This window comes from Procambarus clarkii, chromosome 17 (assembly GCF_040958095.1).
Source record: "Procambarus clarkii isolate CNS0578487 chromosome 17, FALCON_Pclarkii_2.0, whole genome shotgun sequence".
Taxonomy (NCBI): Eukaryota; Metazoa; Arthropoda; class Malacostraca; order Decapoda; family Cambaridae; genus Procambarus; species Procambarus clarkii.
This window is the reverse complement of record NC_091166.1, coordinates 47,094,333-47,107,650: the sequence shown is the minus strand read 5'-3', so window position 1 is coordinate 47,107,650 and position 13,318 is coordinate 47,094,333. Positions and strand designations below refer to the sequence as shown.

Genomic DNA, 13,318 nt, shown 5'->3' with positions numbered 1-13,318 from the left:
TATAATGTAATAACACCACAAACAGTATAGATGGAGGAGGAATATTAGTGCATCTGGCCTTGAACCAGTGAGGGAAGGAGGGAGGGAGTATCAGTTGTATGTAATTACCCAAGTATAGTTACAGGATGAGAGCTACGCTCGTGGTGTCCCTTCTTCCCAGCACTTTGTCATATAACGCTTTGTAGCTACTGACGGTTTTGGCCTCCACCACCTTCTCACCTAACTTGTTCCAACCATCTACCACTCTGTTTACAAAAGTGAATTTTCTTATATTTCTCCGGCAGCTTTGTTTCATTAGATTAAATCTATGACCACTTGTTCTTGAAGTTCTGGATCTCAGGAATTCTTCCCTATCAATTTTTTCAATTCCTGTTACTATTTTGTATGTAGTGATCATATCGCCTCCTTTTTCTTCTCTTCTAGTTTTTGCATATTTAATGCCTCTAACCTCTCCTCATAACTCTTATCCTTCAGTTCTGGGAGCCACTTAGTGGCATGTCTTTGCACCTTTTCCAGTTTGCTTATGTGCTTCTAAAGATATGTGCACCATACAAATGCTGTACATTCCAGCTTTGGTCTAACGAAAGTCGTGAACAATTTCTTTAGTATTTCTCCATCCATGTATTTAAAAGCAATTCTGAAGTTAGAAAGTGTAGCATAGGCTCCTTGCACAATGTTCTTGATGTGGTCCTTAAGTGACAGTTTTCTATCTACAACCACCCCTAGATCCCTTTCTTTGTCAGAATTCTTTAAAGATTTCTCACATAATTTATAGGTTGTGTGGGGTCTATGCTCTCCAATTCCACATTCCATAACATGGCATTTATTCACATTAAATTCCATTTGCCAAGTGGTACTCCATATACTTATTTTGTCCAGGTCTTCTTGTAGGGCATGACAATCATCTAGGTTTGTTATCTTCCCTATTATCTTAGCATCATCAGCAAACATGTTCATATAATTCTGTATTCCCACTGGTAGATTGTTTATGTAGACAATGAACATTACCGGTCGAGCCGGTACCAGGGAGCCGGTCGGCCAAGCGGACAGCACGCTGGACTTGTGATCCTGTGGTCCTGGGTTCGATCCTAGGCGCCGGCGAGAAACAATGGGCAGAGTTTCTTTCACCCTATGCCCCTGTTACCTAGCAGTAAAATAGGTACCTGGGTGTTAATCAGCTGTCACGAGCTGCTTCCTGGGGGTGGAGGCCTACCTTGAGGTTACCTTGAGGTGCTTCCGGGGCTTAGCGTCCCCGCAGCCCGGTCGTCGACCAGGCCTCCTGGTTGCCGGACTGATCAACCAGGCTGTTGGACGCGGCTGCTCGCAGCCTGACGTACGAGTCACAGCCTGGTTGATCAGGTATCCTTTGGAGGTGCTTATCCAGTTCTCTTTTGAACACTGTGAGGGGTCGGTCAGTTATGCCGCGGCCTGGTCGAGGACCGGGCCGCGGGGACACTAAAAAGCCCCGAAATCATTTCAAGATAACCTCAAGAAGATACCGGTGCAAGAACTGAACCCTGCGGTACTTCACTCGTGACATTTGTGAATATACATCAAATGTATTTTTAAGATAATATTTTTGGGTGTGAAACAAATTAATTAAATTTACATTATTTTTTACGGGAAAATTTTATTCGATGTATGAATATTCGGTTCACGACCCGTCTTGGAATGGATTAAATTCGTAAAGCAAGGTTCCACTGTACAGTATTATGAGTAAATTTTCATTTAGGTAAAAAATGACAAACAAAATTATGTTATGTCCCTAGGTGATAGCCTATATATCTTTTATGATCAATATTTTACCTGAATTAACCTGAAAGCCACTTACACACTAGTGACCTCAACGAGGCTTGGAAGCTGGCGGCTTGTCAGAGGTCCCCCTCATTTGTTCTGATGATTTTTCCAAGCTGGATTGTAAAGTTCAGCAGAGTTTTGGCATTTACGACTTCAGAGGATGTTGATTCCATGGGTTTATAACCCCCGTGGGTGATAACGCATCTCCTGTTTTCAGCCCTATGTTGTGATTTGCTTAGCTTGAAACTGTTTCAAGTAACGGTGAAACTGTTTGAAACTGTAACATGTTTGTGTTACATCTGACATTTGAATAAGTTGTCTGGATCAACATCCTCCAAATTAATTGGTACTCTCAACCCTGTGACCCTTGACCTTACCTGGTATGAGAGTTGACTTAGTTTTGGAATTATTTTTGTTGCCCAGTGTTGCACTTTCTCCAGTGAAGATGAGGTCTTCGTGCCTGGATGCAATAATCCAGGTTGGGGTGCACCAGAGATATATACAATTGAATAACTACCTTCTTTTCCTTAAAGTCAAAGATATGCTTGATTATTCTTAGGGTTTCGTTACCTTTTTTTTACCGCTACTCCCACTTGTTGTACAACTTCAGTGAATGATAGATTCCGACTCCAAGGTCCTTTTCTTCATTAATCTGTTGTAAGGTAATGCTGTTTATTTGATAGTTATGAGACATGGATTGTTATACCACTACATGCAAGGTCTTGAATTTTTCTATATTAAAAAGTATTTGACAGTCTTCTGACCATTTATGAACTTCATGTAATTTCTTTGTAAGGCCACATCATTTTCACTTCCCCCTTTACCATAAATCTTAAGTGGCATCTGCAAATTTGATGATGTGATTTGTAATGCTCTCATCTATGCCATTGATGTATACGACAAAAATGGTTGGCCCCAGAATGGACCCCTGTGGTATTCCACTCATCACATTTCTCCAGTCAAATTCCATCCCATATAACACAACCTTTGTTTTCTTTGTTTTAACCATTGTTTTATTCATTCTAGTATTCTGCCATTTATTCCATGTGCCTATAATTTTCTTGCTTTCATTTTACCTTGTCAAAAGATATAGCAAAGTCCATGTAAACTACATCTACCAGAAGCCCTTTGTCTGAATAGTTGGTTACTATTTAAAAAATACCAGCATTGAATGTAATGAAACGCCATTTCCCGGATGAGCCCCAGAGGCTTCCTGGAGCTATCAGCCTAAAACGCGAATCATTAGACCGGAGCATAGTCGATAGAGTTCAGTCTACCGGAGACCACGAGACAGAACCTGGTCCCCTCAGAAGCGCAGAGAGCAATAGACCTGGAAAATCACCCCTGTGGTTGGGCGTTATGCTTATTTGCCATCGACTGAGATTAGACACCCAGAAAGGTAGGCATAACAAAACAGACCCCACGTGGTGAGAAAATTGCATCCGAAAACCGAACAGAAAGGCAGAACTCCTTCTAATCCCAAAGAAGCAAGCAAACGTCACATTCAATAGCCGCGTCGCTCGTCGGAGAGCTTCCTGTCCTTGTCGAAGACACTAGTGTTAGTGGCCCTCAGGTAAATTCGGGTAAAACAAATTTTTTATAAAGCTATTGTCTTGGAAGACAAGAGCAGTAGGCAACACAAGCTAACACACATTTCCAACACCTGTATACAGAATCGACTGTGAACGAAATTATTTGCTTAGGGGAGTGACGGTACACAAAACGCCTACATGCGTCCAGACCCACACTGTGCACACCGAGCACTTAGCCATAACCTATTTTATGTTTTAAAGCGCAACACATTCTTGTTACTTGAGGCGGCAAGATGTTCTTGAGGTGTTTGATGTTCATCTTGGCGTCTGGCTAGCGGCAGTCACTGAATAATTCAGGCCATAACAGCCACAATCACACTCCTGCAGCCAGCCTTCGTCTGTCAAATTTTCGAGCGAGGAATGTTGACATGTTGGAGTCACCGAGACAGCCTACAGTCATCCTTACCTATAAATAAGTAAACAATTTATTTATGTATTATAAAATTATATAAAATAGCTCTTTAACAGTTTTAGAATGAGTAATTGCATCATGATCTGTTTCTCGAGATAATATATAATATTACACACGGCGAACCCAACTGTGATTATAACCTCCTCAACTTACGCTTAAATATACGCAATCAGTGAGACGCTGGCATTTACTAAGCCAATAAAAGTTTATAATCTAGTTTTTTTCCAGGCCAAGTAACCAGACAATGGGGAGAAAAAGAAAGAGATAGAGGATATGAAAGGTGTGGTGCCTGCGGTGGACCCCTAGCGGTGGCATCAAACAATGTGTAACAAAACAATGGAGAAGTGAACCACAGAGGAGAACCTTACTGGAAATGTGCACGCAGAACCGGTACGTCAACCTGCTGGTTCACATGACGCCCACTTTAGGGCTCTACGGCACCAGCTGGGTCTGGTGAGGGTGTGCTAGGGATGACAAGTGCCTGTGAGACTAGTGTTGAGGGTCGGTCTTATTGTGTTGTTTTGGATGGATGGTTAATGCAGCTGTTGTACCCTTGCTGTACGGTACAGCTGTTGTACTGTGGCTATATAGTACAGCTGTTGTACCGTGGCTTTATGGTATAACTGTTGTACAATGGTTTAAAGGTACAGCTTCTGGGTTGTGGCTGTTATGTGCATGTTGTCATGGTTGTAAGTTGCTGCTCGTGTCATGACTCTTGGGTGCTGCTCGTGTCATGGCTCTTGGGTGCTGGTCGTGTCATGGCTCTTGGGTGCTGCTCGTGTCATGGCTTTTGGGTGCTGGTTGTGTCATGGCTCTTGGGTGCTGGTCGTGTCATGGCTCTTGGGTGCTGGTCGTGTCATGGCTCTTGGGTGCTGGTCGTGTCATGGCTCTTGGGGGCTGCTCGTGTCATGGCTCTTGGGGGCTGCTCGTGTCATGGCTCTTGGGGCTGCTCGTGTCATGGCTCTTGGGGGCTGCTCGTGTCATGGCTCTTGGGGGCTGCTCGTGTCATGGCTCTTGGGGGCTGCTCGTGTCATGGCTCTTGGGGGCTGCTCGTGTCATGGCTCTTGGGGGCTGCTCGTGTCATGGCTCTTGGGGGCTGCTCGTGTCATGGCTCTTGGGGGCTGCTCGTGTCATGGCTCTTGGGGGCTGCTCGTGTCATGGCTCTTGGGGGGCTGCTCGTGTCATGGCTCTTGGGGGGCTGCTCGTGTCATGGCTCTTGGGGGCTGCTCGTGTCATGGCTCTTGGGGGGCTGTTCGTGTCATGGCTCTTGGGGGGCTGCTCGTGTCATGGCTCTTGGGGGGCTGCTCGTGTCATGGCTCTTGGAGGCTGCTCGTGTACTCGCCTAATTGTGCTTGTAGGGGTTGAGCTCTGGCTCTTTGGTTCCGCCTCTCAACCATCAATCAACAGGTGTACAGGTTCCTGAGCCAATTTGGCTCTATCATATCTACACTTATACAGCTCTCATCCTGTAACTACACTTAGGTAATTACTTGAAACTGTGTATGGAGTCAGCCTCCACCACATCATTTCCTAATGCATTCCATTTGTCAACTACTCTGACACTAAAAATGTTCTTTCTAATATCTCAGTGGCTCATTTGGGCACTCAGTTTCCACCTGTGTCCCCTAGTGCATGTACCCCTTGTGTTAAATAGACTGTCTTTATCTACCCTATCAATTCCCTTGAGAATCTTGAATGTGGTGATCATGTCCCCCCTAACTCTTCTGTCTTCCAGCGAAGTGAGGTTTAATTCCCACTCTTATGTTGGCCAGCCTGGCATATGCCGCTGATGTTATCCTCTTGATATGGGCTGCAAGAGATAGGTCTGGTGTGATATCAACCCCCAAGTCTTTTTCTTTCTCTGACTCTTGAAGCATTTCATCTCCCAGATGGTACCTTGTATCTGGATCTGGCCTCCTGCTCCCTACACCACGGGAGACATCTCCCGTCACGCAGGGTGCATTCGCACCTCCACAGATCTCCAGTATCAGCTCCTGATACTGGTAATGGCTTAAAATGGCCACCACTTACGGGCTATTTATGCCCGTGCCACCTTTTGGGTGGCTTCATCTTCATCTTAACACATTCACAAGAGAGACATCTCCCATCACGCAGGTTGCAATCGCGCCTCCACAGATCTCCAGTATCATCTATTGATGCTGGTGATGGCTCAAAAGGGCTACCACTTACGAGCTAATCATGCCCGTGCCACCGTTTGGGTGGCTTCATCTTCATCTTAACACATTCACAAGGGAGACATCTCCCGTCACGCAGGGTGCAGTCGCGCCTCCACAGATCTCCAGTATCATCTATTGATACTGGTAATGGCTCAAAAGGGCCACCACTTACGAGCTATTCATGCCCGTGCCACCTTTTGGGTGGCTTCATCTTCATCTTAACACAATCACAAAGGAGACATCTCCCGTCACGCAGGGTGCATTCGCACCTCCTCCTACACCTATCTTCATTACATTACATTTGCTTGGGTTAAACTCTAACAACCATTTGTTTCACTTCAACTTGTCTAGGTCTTCTTGAAGCCTCAAGTAGTCCTCCTCTGTCTTAATCCTTCTCATAATTTTGGCATCGTCCGCAAACATTGAGAGAAATGAATCTATACCCTCCGGGAGATCATTTACATACATCAGAAACAAGATAGGACCGAGTACAGAGCCCTGTGTAATTACCTAAGTGTAGTTACAGGATGAGAGCTACGCTCGTGGTGTCCCGTCTTCCCAGCACTCTTTGTCATATAACGCTTTGAAACTACTGACGGTCTTGGCCTCCACCACCTTCTCACTTAACTTGTTCCAACCGTCTACCACTCTATTTGCGAAGGTGAATTTTCTTATATATCTTCGGCATCTGTGTTTAGCTAGTTTAAATCTATGACCTCTTGTTCTTGAAGTGCCAGGTCTCGGGAAATCTTCCCTGTCGATTTTATAAATTCCTGTTACTATTTTGTATGTAGTGATCATATCACCTCTTTTTCTTCTGTCTTCTAGTTTTGGCATGTTTAATGCTTCTAACCTCTCCTCGTAGCTCTTACCCTTCAGTTCTGGGAGCCACTTAGTAGCATGTCTTTGCACCTTTTCCAGTTTGTTGATGTGCTTCTTAAGATATGGGCACCACACAACAGCTGCATATTCTAGCTTTGGCCTAACAAAAGTCATGAACAATTTCTTTAGTATATCGCCATCCATGTATTTAAATGCAATTCTGAAGTTAGAAAGCATAGCATAGGCTCCTTGCACAATATTCTTTATGTGGTCCTCAGGTGATAGTTTTCTATCTAGAACCACCCCTAGATCTCTTTCTTTATCAGAATTCTTTAAAGATTTCTCACATAATATATAGGTTGTGTGGGGTCTATGTTCTCCTATTCCACATTCCATAACATGACATTTATTAACATTAAATTCCATTTGCCAAGTGGTGCTCCATCTACTTATTTTGTCCAGGTCTTCTTGAAGGGCATGACAATCATCTAAATTTCTTATCCTTCCTATTATCTTAGCATCATCAGCAAACATGTTCATATAATTCTGTATACCAACTGGTAGATCATTTATGTACACAATAAACATCACTGGTGCAAGAACTGAACCCTGTGGTACTCCACTTGTGACATTTCTCCATTCCGATACATTGCCTCTGATTACTGCCCTCATTTTTCTATCAGTCAGAAAATTTTTCATCCATGATAGAAGCTTACCTGTCACCCCTCCAATATTTTCCAGTTTCCTGAATAACCTCTTATGTGGAACTCTGTCGAAAGCCTTTTTTAGGTCCAGATAGATGCAGTCAACCCAACCATCTCTTTCCTGTAATATCTCTGTGGCTCGATCATAGAAACTGAGTAAATTCGATAAACAGTATCTTCCAGATCGAAAACCATACTGTCTGTCTGATATTATATCATTTCTCTCTAGGTGTTCTACCCATTTAGTTTTGATTAGTTTTTCCAATACTTTCACTATTACACTTGTCAATGATACAGGTATATAATTGAGGGGGTCTTCCCTGCTGCCACTTTTGTAGATTGGAACTATGTTAGCCTGTTTCCACACGTCTGCTACGATTCCTGTACACAGGGATGCCTGAAAGATCAGGTGAAGTGGAATGCTGAGCTCAGCTGCACATTCTCTCAGAACCCATGGTGAAACGCCATCTGGGTCAGCTGCTTTGTTCTTACCGAGCTCCTTGAGCATTTTTTCCACTTCGTCTCTAGACACCTCTATGTGTTCTATGTTGTTCTCTGGAATTCTTATTGTATCTGGTTCCCTAAAGATTTCATTTTGTACAAACACACTTTGGAACTTTTCGTTTAGTGTTTCACACATTTCCTTTTCATCTTCCCATTTTCAACCTCTGAATATTATCCTTTACCTGCAGTTTGTTGTTTATGAATTTATAGAATAGACCTGGTTCTGTTTTACATTTGTCTGCAATCCCTTTTTCAAAATTTCTTTCTGCCTCTCTCCTCACTGCCGTGTAGTTGTTTCTCGCATCTTTGTATCACTGGTACTGTATGTTTGGGGGTTCAGCCTCTTCCTGTATTGATTCCATTTTTGTGTCTTTTGGTCTCTAGCCCTCTCGCAATTTCTATTGAACCAATCCTGTTTCCTAGTTCTGCATCTCTGTTTTGGTATAAATTTTTTTGTGCCTTTATCATATATTTCATTATACTTTATCATATATATACACACACATATTGTGTGTGTGTGTGTGTAGTGGCCTAGCACTCCATCGATTGTTTGTTGCCATGGTCTTATATATACACATCAGTCCAGTATAGCTTTGGGGAGCCTCCAGGTCTCACCCAGAAAATGGCATTTCATTACATTCAATGTTGGTTTATTGACACAGTGTAATACATCCATGGAATTGCCTGCTTGCTGAAACATTAAATATTGAGGCCTGAAAATTATTAATTCAATTTAATAATTATAAATATTAATTCAGCCTGAAAAAATCCTTTGGAATAATAGGAGAGACCTTTGACAAGATGCCGACTTATATAGGCCACTGAAGATGGTGGCCCACAGGTAAATTCAGGAAAACATAGCTAGCATTTACATATAATTAAACCAATTTTCCCTTGTTCATGACCATGTTAACTCTACCTTTCATGTCATGATATCCTCTAGAAGATGAGAAAATTTGTGAGGAATTGGATCTTGAGACTATTCATTGGCCAAAATTTCGTTTTCTGTATAGTATATTGAATGTAAGAAAACTTTAAGGGCAGTGCATTTTTCAGTTTTACTTGTTTTAAGATTTTCATAGATATACTGTATATGCTGTATATATATATTTTATATCTCACTGATGCATGTGAATGAAAAACTGTTTTTTATTTTTTTTTTTAAATACCTTGTGGATATGCCTGTTTCAGTTGGATAATCATATAATCATTGTTTTCTCTGGTTTAATTTATGACTTAATTATCAATATGTCAAAATTTCTTTGTGCCATGTTCTCTCCAAGCCCTACCCCCTTCAATTTACGTTATCATTTTTTTACAGGCCATCAGCCAGGCATGCATTAAGTTGTAAAACATTTCTGATGACTTTAGTAATATATTGAGCAAAATGGACACACGAAAGCGTAGGAAAGATGGAGCTACACTTGTACCATCATTGGAAAGCTTACAGGTCTCTCCAAAAAGGTATGTGTAAATTTAAGCAAAAATATTTTGAAATTTGAACAGTAGGTAGCACTAATGTGAAGAGGGAATAACTTTTTTGTTTCTATATGACAACTCACAAAGAACACTGTACAATTAGTCTTATGAAATTGTGAGGAGCTGCGGTTGATGACTTGCTAGCTCAGCTTTTATGTAGCATATAATATCTGGTAGATTAATACATTTAGTTTTCAATATTTTTACCCATTATTTCCTATACTGTTCCCCATTTTCCTCTGGGCCTTCATTACCCCACCCTATGAAAGTAGAAAATAGAGTAATGAAGAGGATGATAATAAAATTGTAAAGTACAGTGTAGCTACTTAGATAGGTTGAATATCTTGGAATAATATTCCAAATATTTCAACCCATCCTATTTAGATAGTACTTATTGTGACGGTCATCAATAGTCATGAAATCGTACGTACAGGTATATCTTGAGGTTATCTTGAGTTGATTTCGGGGCTTTAGTGTCCCCGCGGCCCGGTCCTTGACCAGGCCTCCACCCCCAGGAAGCAGCCCGTGACAGCTGACTAACACCCAGGTACCTATTTACTGCTAGGTAACAGGGGCATTCAGGGTGAAAGAAACTTTGCCCATTTGTTTCTGCCTCGTGCGGGAATTGAACCCGCGCCACAGAATTACGAGTCCTGCGCGCTATCCACCAGGCTACGAGGCCCCCTACGAGGCCCGAGGTACAGGGGTACCTCGGTTTAAGAATTTAATCCGTTCCTGGAGACAGTTCGTAACCTGAAAATTCGTAAACCGAAGTGGATGTTCTCATAAGAAATACTGTAATTGGAAATAAATTAACACTATCGGTCACTTTGAACCGTACTCTCGTCCATTATTTTTCTCTTGAATCCTAACTTTGAATCGGACTTGCGTCCACTACAAAAATATTTGTATAAAATTAATTTTTTATCCAATCGACCTCGGGATAGTATCAAAATAAGCGCCTTTAGAATGCACACAATTTGATACCAAAATGAAAGATGTAACATGAAACTTGATGTCCGAACACTTATATGATTATAAATAGGTTTTTGGTCAAAATTTTAAAATATTTGTTAAAATTCTATTTATTGTGCTATTATGTTGGGACTAGTTTTAAAATGCGCCCCTTTACGTCGCGAACAATTTGTTACTAAAATGAAGGATGTAACACACAAATTTATGTCAGAACACTGGAAAGATATAAATAATTTTGTGAAGATGAGCTTCCAGAATTAAAATATTTGTTAAAATTCCAGTTATTGCTCTATTATTATAGGACTAGTTTTAAAATACGTGCCTTTTTATTGCGAACAATTTGATACCAAAATGAAAGACGTAACACGAAAATTGATGTTATCGAACTGAACGAGTATACACATTAGGTTGCAGTGTACAAATTGGTGCTTGTTCACGGGTAACTTTAGGCTTTTCTGTGGGGAGGCACTCCAAACTTTTGTACATTATATTCATACACATCTGTAGGGAATTTATTTGCGAACACGATGATACCAAAACGAGCAACGTAGCACGAGAATTAAGGTGAGAAAAATGGAATGAGTATGCACATTTTACTGATTTTGTGCGCTCACTGGTAACTTTTGCCGACTTTAGGCTTTGCTGTTGGGAGTCACGCCAGGCTTTTGGACATTATATTTATACACACCTGTAAGGAATTTAATTTCGAACACAATACCAAAACGAGCGATGTAGCACGAGAATTAAGGTGAGAGAGCTGAAACAAGTATACACATTTAGGTGTCACTGCGAGCTTGCCTGCACGCTCGCCCGCACATCGGTATAGTATGACAGTATAGTATTTAATTTGTAACTTTTTTGTTTGTCACAGATTGCCATCACATATACAGGTACAAGTATTTGACTTTGGATTAGACAGGTTTTTGAGCCATTTTTTGTAACATGTTAGCGCAAGATCATCTTAATGTTTTTATACAGGGAGATTTAAGCTAAAACTAGATAAGCATTTGAATTTGTATGGAATGTATGTGTTAATACTTTTAGGGCACGTGTCCATGCCCAGCGGAAGTTTGCTCAAGGTTCACAGCCAAATAGTCCTGCTCCAACTCCTGTTAAGGAAACAAGAGAATTGCGTGATAGGAGTGGTTCTTCAGAAACAAGAAATCGAGCTGTCATTCAAGTTCCCCCACCTCCTCTGGATATTGTTGAAGTACCAATCAGACCAACTGTTGAGGACTTTTTGACTTTTCTTTGTTACAGAGGTGAGATACAAAACAAGTTTTTTATATTATACATGTTCAGAATTTGAAAAGAGAGGAAAATAAATGTACTCAATTAAAGCGGTTGTAAAAATGTTGAAGGGCATTTTCATAATCAAATCGGGATACATAGCTATTAAAAATGGGACTGAAAAACCATGATTTGCTATAAAAAAAAAGACCAGGATGCGAGAAATAGTATATACAGTAGTTCAAAAAATTTATTTTCTGGGAAGCCCTGTAATGCGACCCCTTAAGGGGTCGCATTGCAAAAATATGCAATAAATGAAAACTGGTTCGATTTCAATCAAACTTTTCTGGGGGCAGCCCCATCAGCTCCCGGAGCTTTACCAGGCTGATATGCTAATGTCAGACATTAGCATCAGTCATGTGTATGGAGTTCTAGGGCCTACCAGGGACCACGGCCAGAACCTGGCCCCCTCAGAGAGGCAAGGGGAGCAATGGTCTATAGAAACCCATGTGTAGTTGGAAGCATTCTATATCTGCCATCGACCGGGTCAACATCCAGAAAGGTACGCATTCCAAAACAAACCCCTAAAAAGCAAACTAGTATGACGTCACACGTCACCACGCCCCTGTCTGCGCAGCTCCCCCCTCCCCGGGAGGGGGAAGGGAGAGCCCCAGACCTCTTACGCCGGCTATCCACCCATCAGTTCTTCAGCTGATGCTATAGGCACTGGTTGTGTGCTCCTGCTCCAATAGTTGTTTCAGCACTGTACCTAGAGTGTTGTGTCTGTCTTCTAGGTGGTGCGTGAGCCGGGAGCGAGTCTTCAGTACTCGGGCTGCATGCGCCTAGGGTTCCCCTCCCTAGGTGTGTTGTAAGTACTGCCCTTGGGGCTTGGGGCCACCTTCCACAAGTTCCTTCTGTTCTGCCCCTGCTAGGCCGTTTACTGCTTGGTTTTCGGCCGCTCTTTGTGTACTCGGGTGTTCTGTCTCCCATGTTCACCTTAGGGTAAGGGGCAGTTTTGCACTGGTGCAAAACTGTGCAGTTTTTGCACTGGCTGCACAGCAGTGTGCTGTGCAGCCTGTTTTCACCTATATGGCGGCCGCTTGGGTACGCTGTCCTCTTGCGGGGTTTTCTTTTTATTTTTGTTTGTCTACCTGGTGAGGGTCTGCCTTCGTTCTTGCCCCCTGTGTCCCTTGTGTTTTGAGTATTATTCTGGTGGTTCCCCCTGCTAGGTCCCTGTGAGTGTACACGTCCCGAGGGTTCAGCTATTAGAAAGTTGTTTGGTAGCTTTGGGCGCCGGTTAGCAGTACCCTGCCTGGGATTACCTGAGCGCGAGTCCTATTATAGTAAACGCTCGGGACACTGGGAAACTCCTGGGGACGCGCAGGTTCGATGGATGTGACCCCGGAGTCCCCCCCTCGTTTCTAGCGAGTTTGAGGGTTGCTCTCACCCCTTGTCTCAGGGTGACTCTCTGTTTTGCCTCAGTCTGCTGCCTGTGGGGTCGGGGACACCTACCCAGAGTTTTGTTGCTCGTTGTGGCTCGGTTACCCAGTTGTGTGCTGACTAAGTGGGTGCAGGCAGCAGGGGCGTTGCACGTTGAGCCTTGGTGGTGGCAACGCTCTCATTTGT

At 42.6% G+C, this 13,318-nt stretch overlaps 2 protein-coding genes across 8 annotated transcripts in view; one reads left to right on the top strand and one right to left on the bottom strand.

Annotated features, from left to right (window-relative positions):
• The window catches only part of Oseg2 (intraflagellar transport protein Oseg2), a 120,789-nt gene extending 117,015 nt beyond the window's left edge, over nt 1-3,774 (bottom strand). Inside the window, exon 1 of the mRNA XM_045765703.2 lies at nt 3,610-3,774. Coding sequence (XP_045621659.1) covers nt 3,610-3,648 — 39 coding nt within the window. The 5' untranslated portion in view covers nt 3,649-3,774. The remainder of the gene's footprint in view (nt 1-3,609) is intronic.
• A 173-nt stretch (nt 3,775-3,947) lies between these two features.
• LOC123772491 (uncharacterized) overlaps nt 3,948-13,318 on the top strand; it is a 162,173-nt gene continuing 152,802 nt past the window's right edge. For 4 of the 7 annotated variants that reach the window (XM_069325956.1, XM_045765712.2, XM_045765711.2 and 1 more), the window contains exons 1-3: nt 3,962-4,191; nt 9,330-9,472; nt 11,507-11,724. In XM_069325956.1, coding sequence (XP_069182057.1) covers nt 9,396-9,472; nt 11,507-11,724 — 295 coding nt within the window. In that variant the 5' untranslated portion in view covers nt 3,962-4,191; nt 9,330-9,395. Of the gene's footprint in view, nt 4,303-9,329; nt 9,473-11,506; nt 11,725-13,318 lie in introns of all 7 variants that reach the window. The other 3 variants (XM_045765708.2, XM_069325954.1, XM_069325955.1) reach the window with 3 other exon arrangements.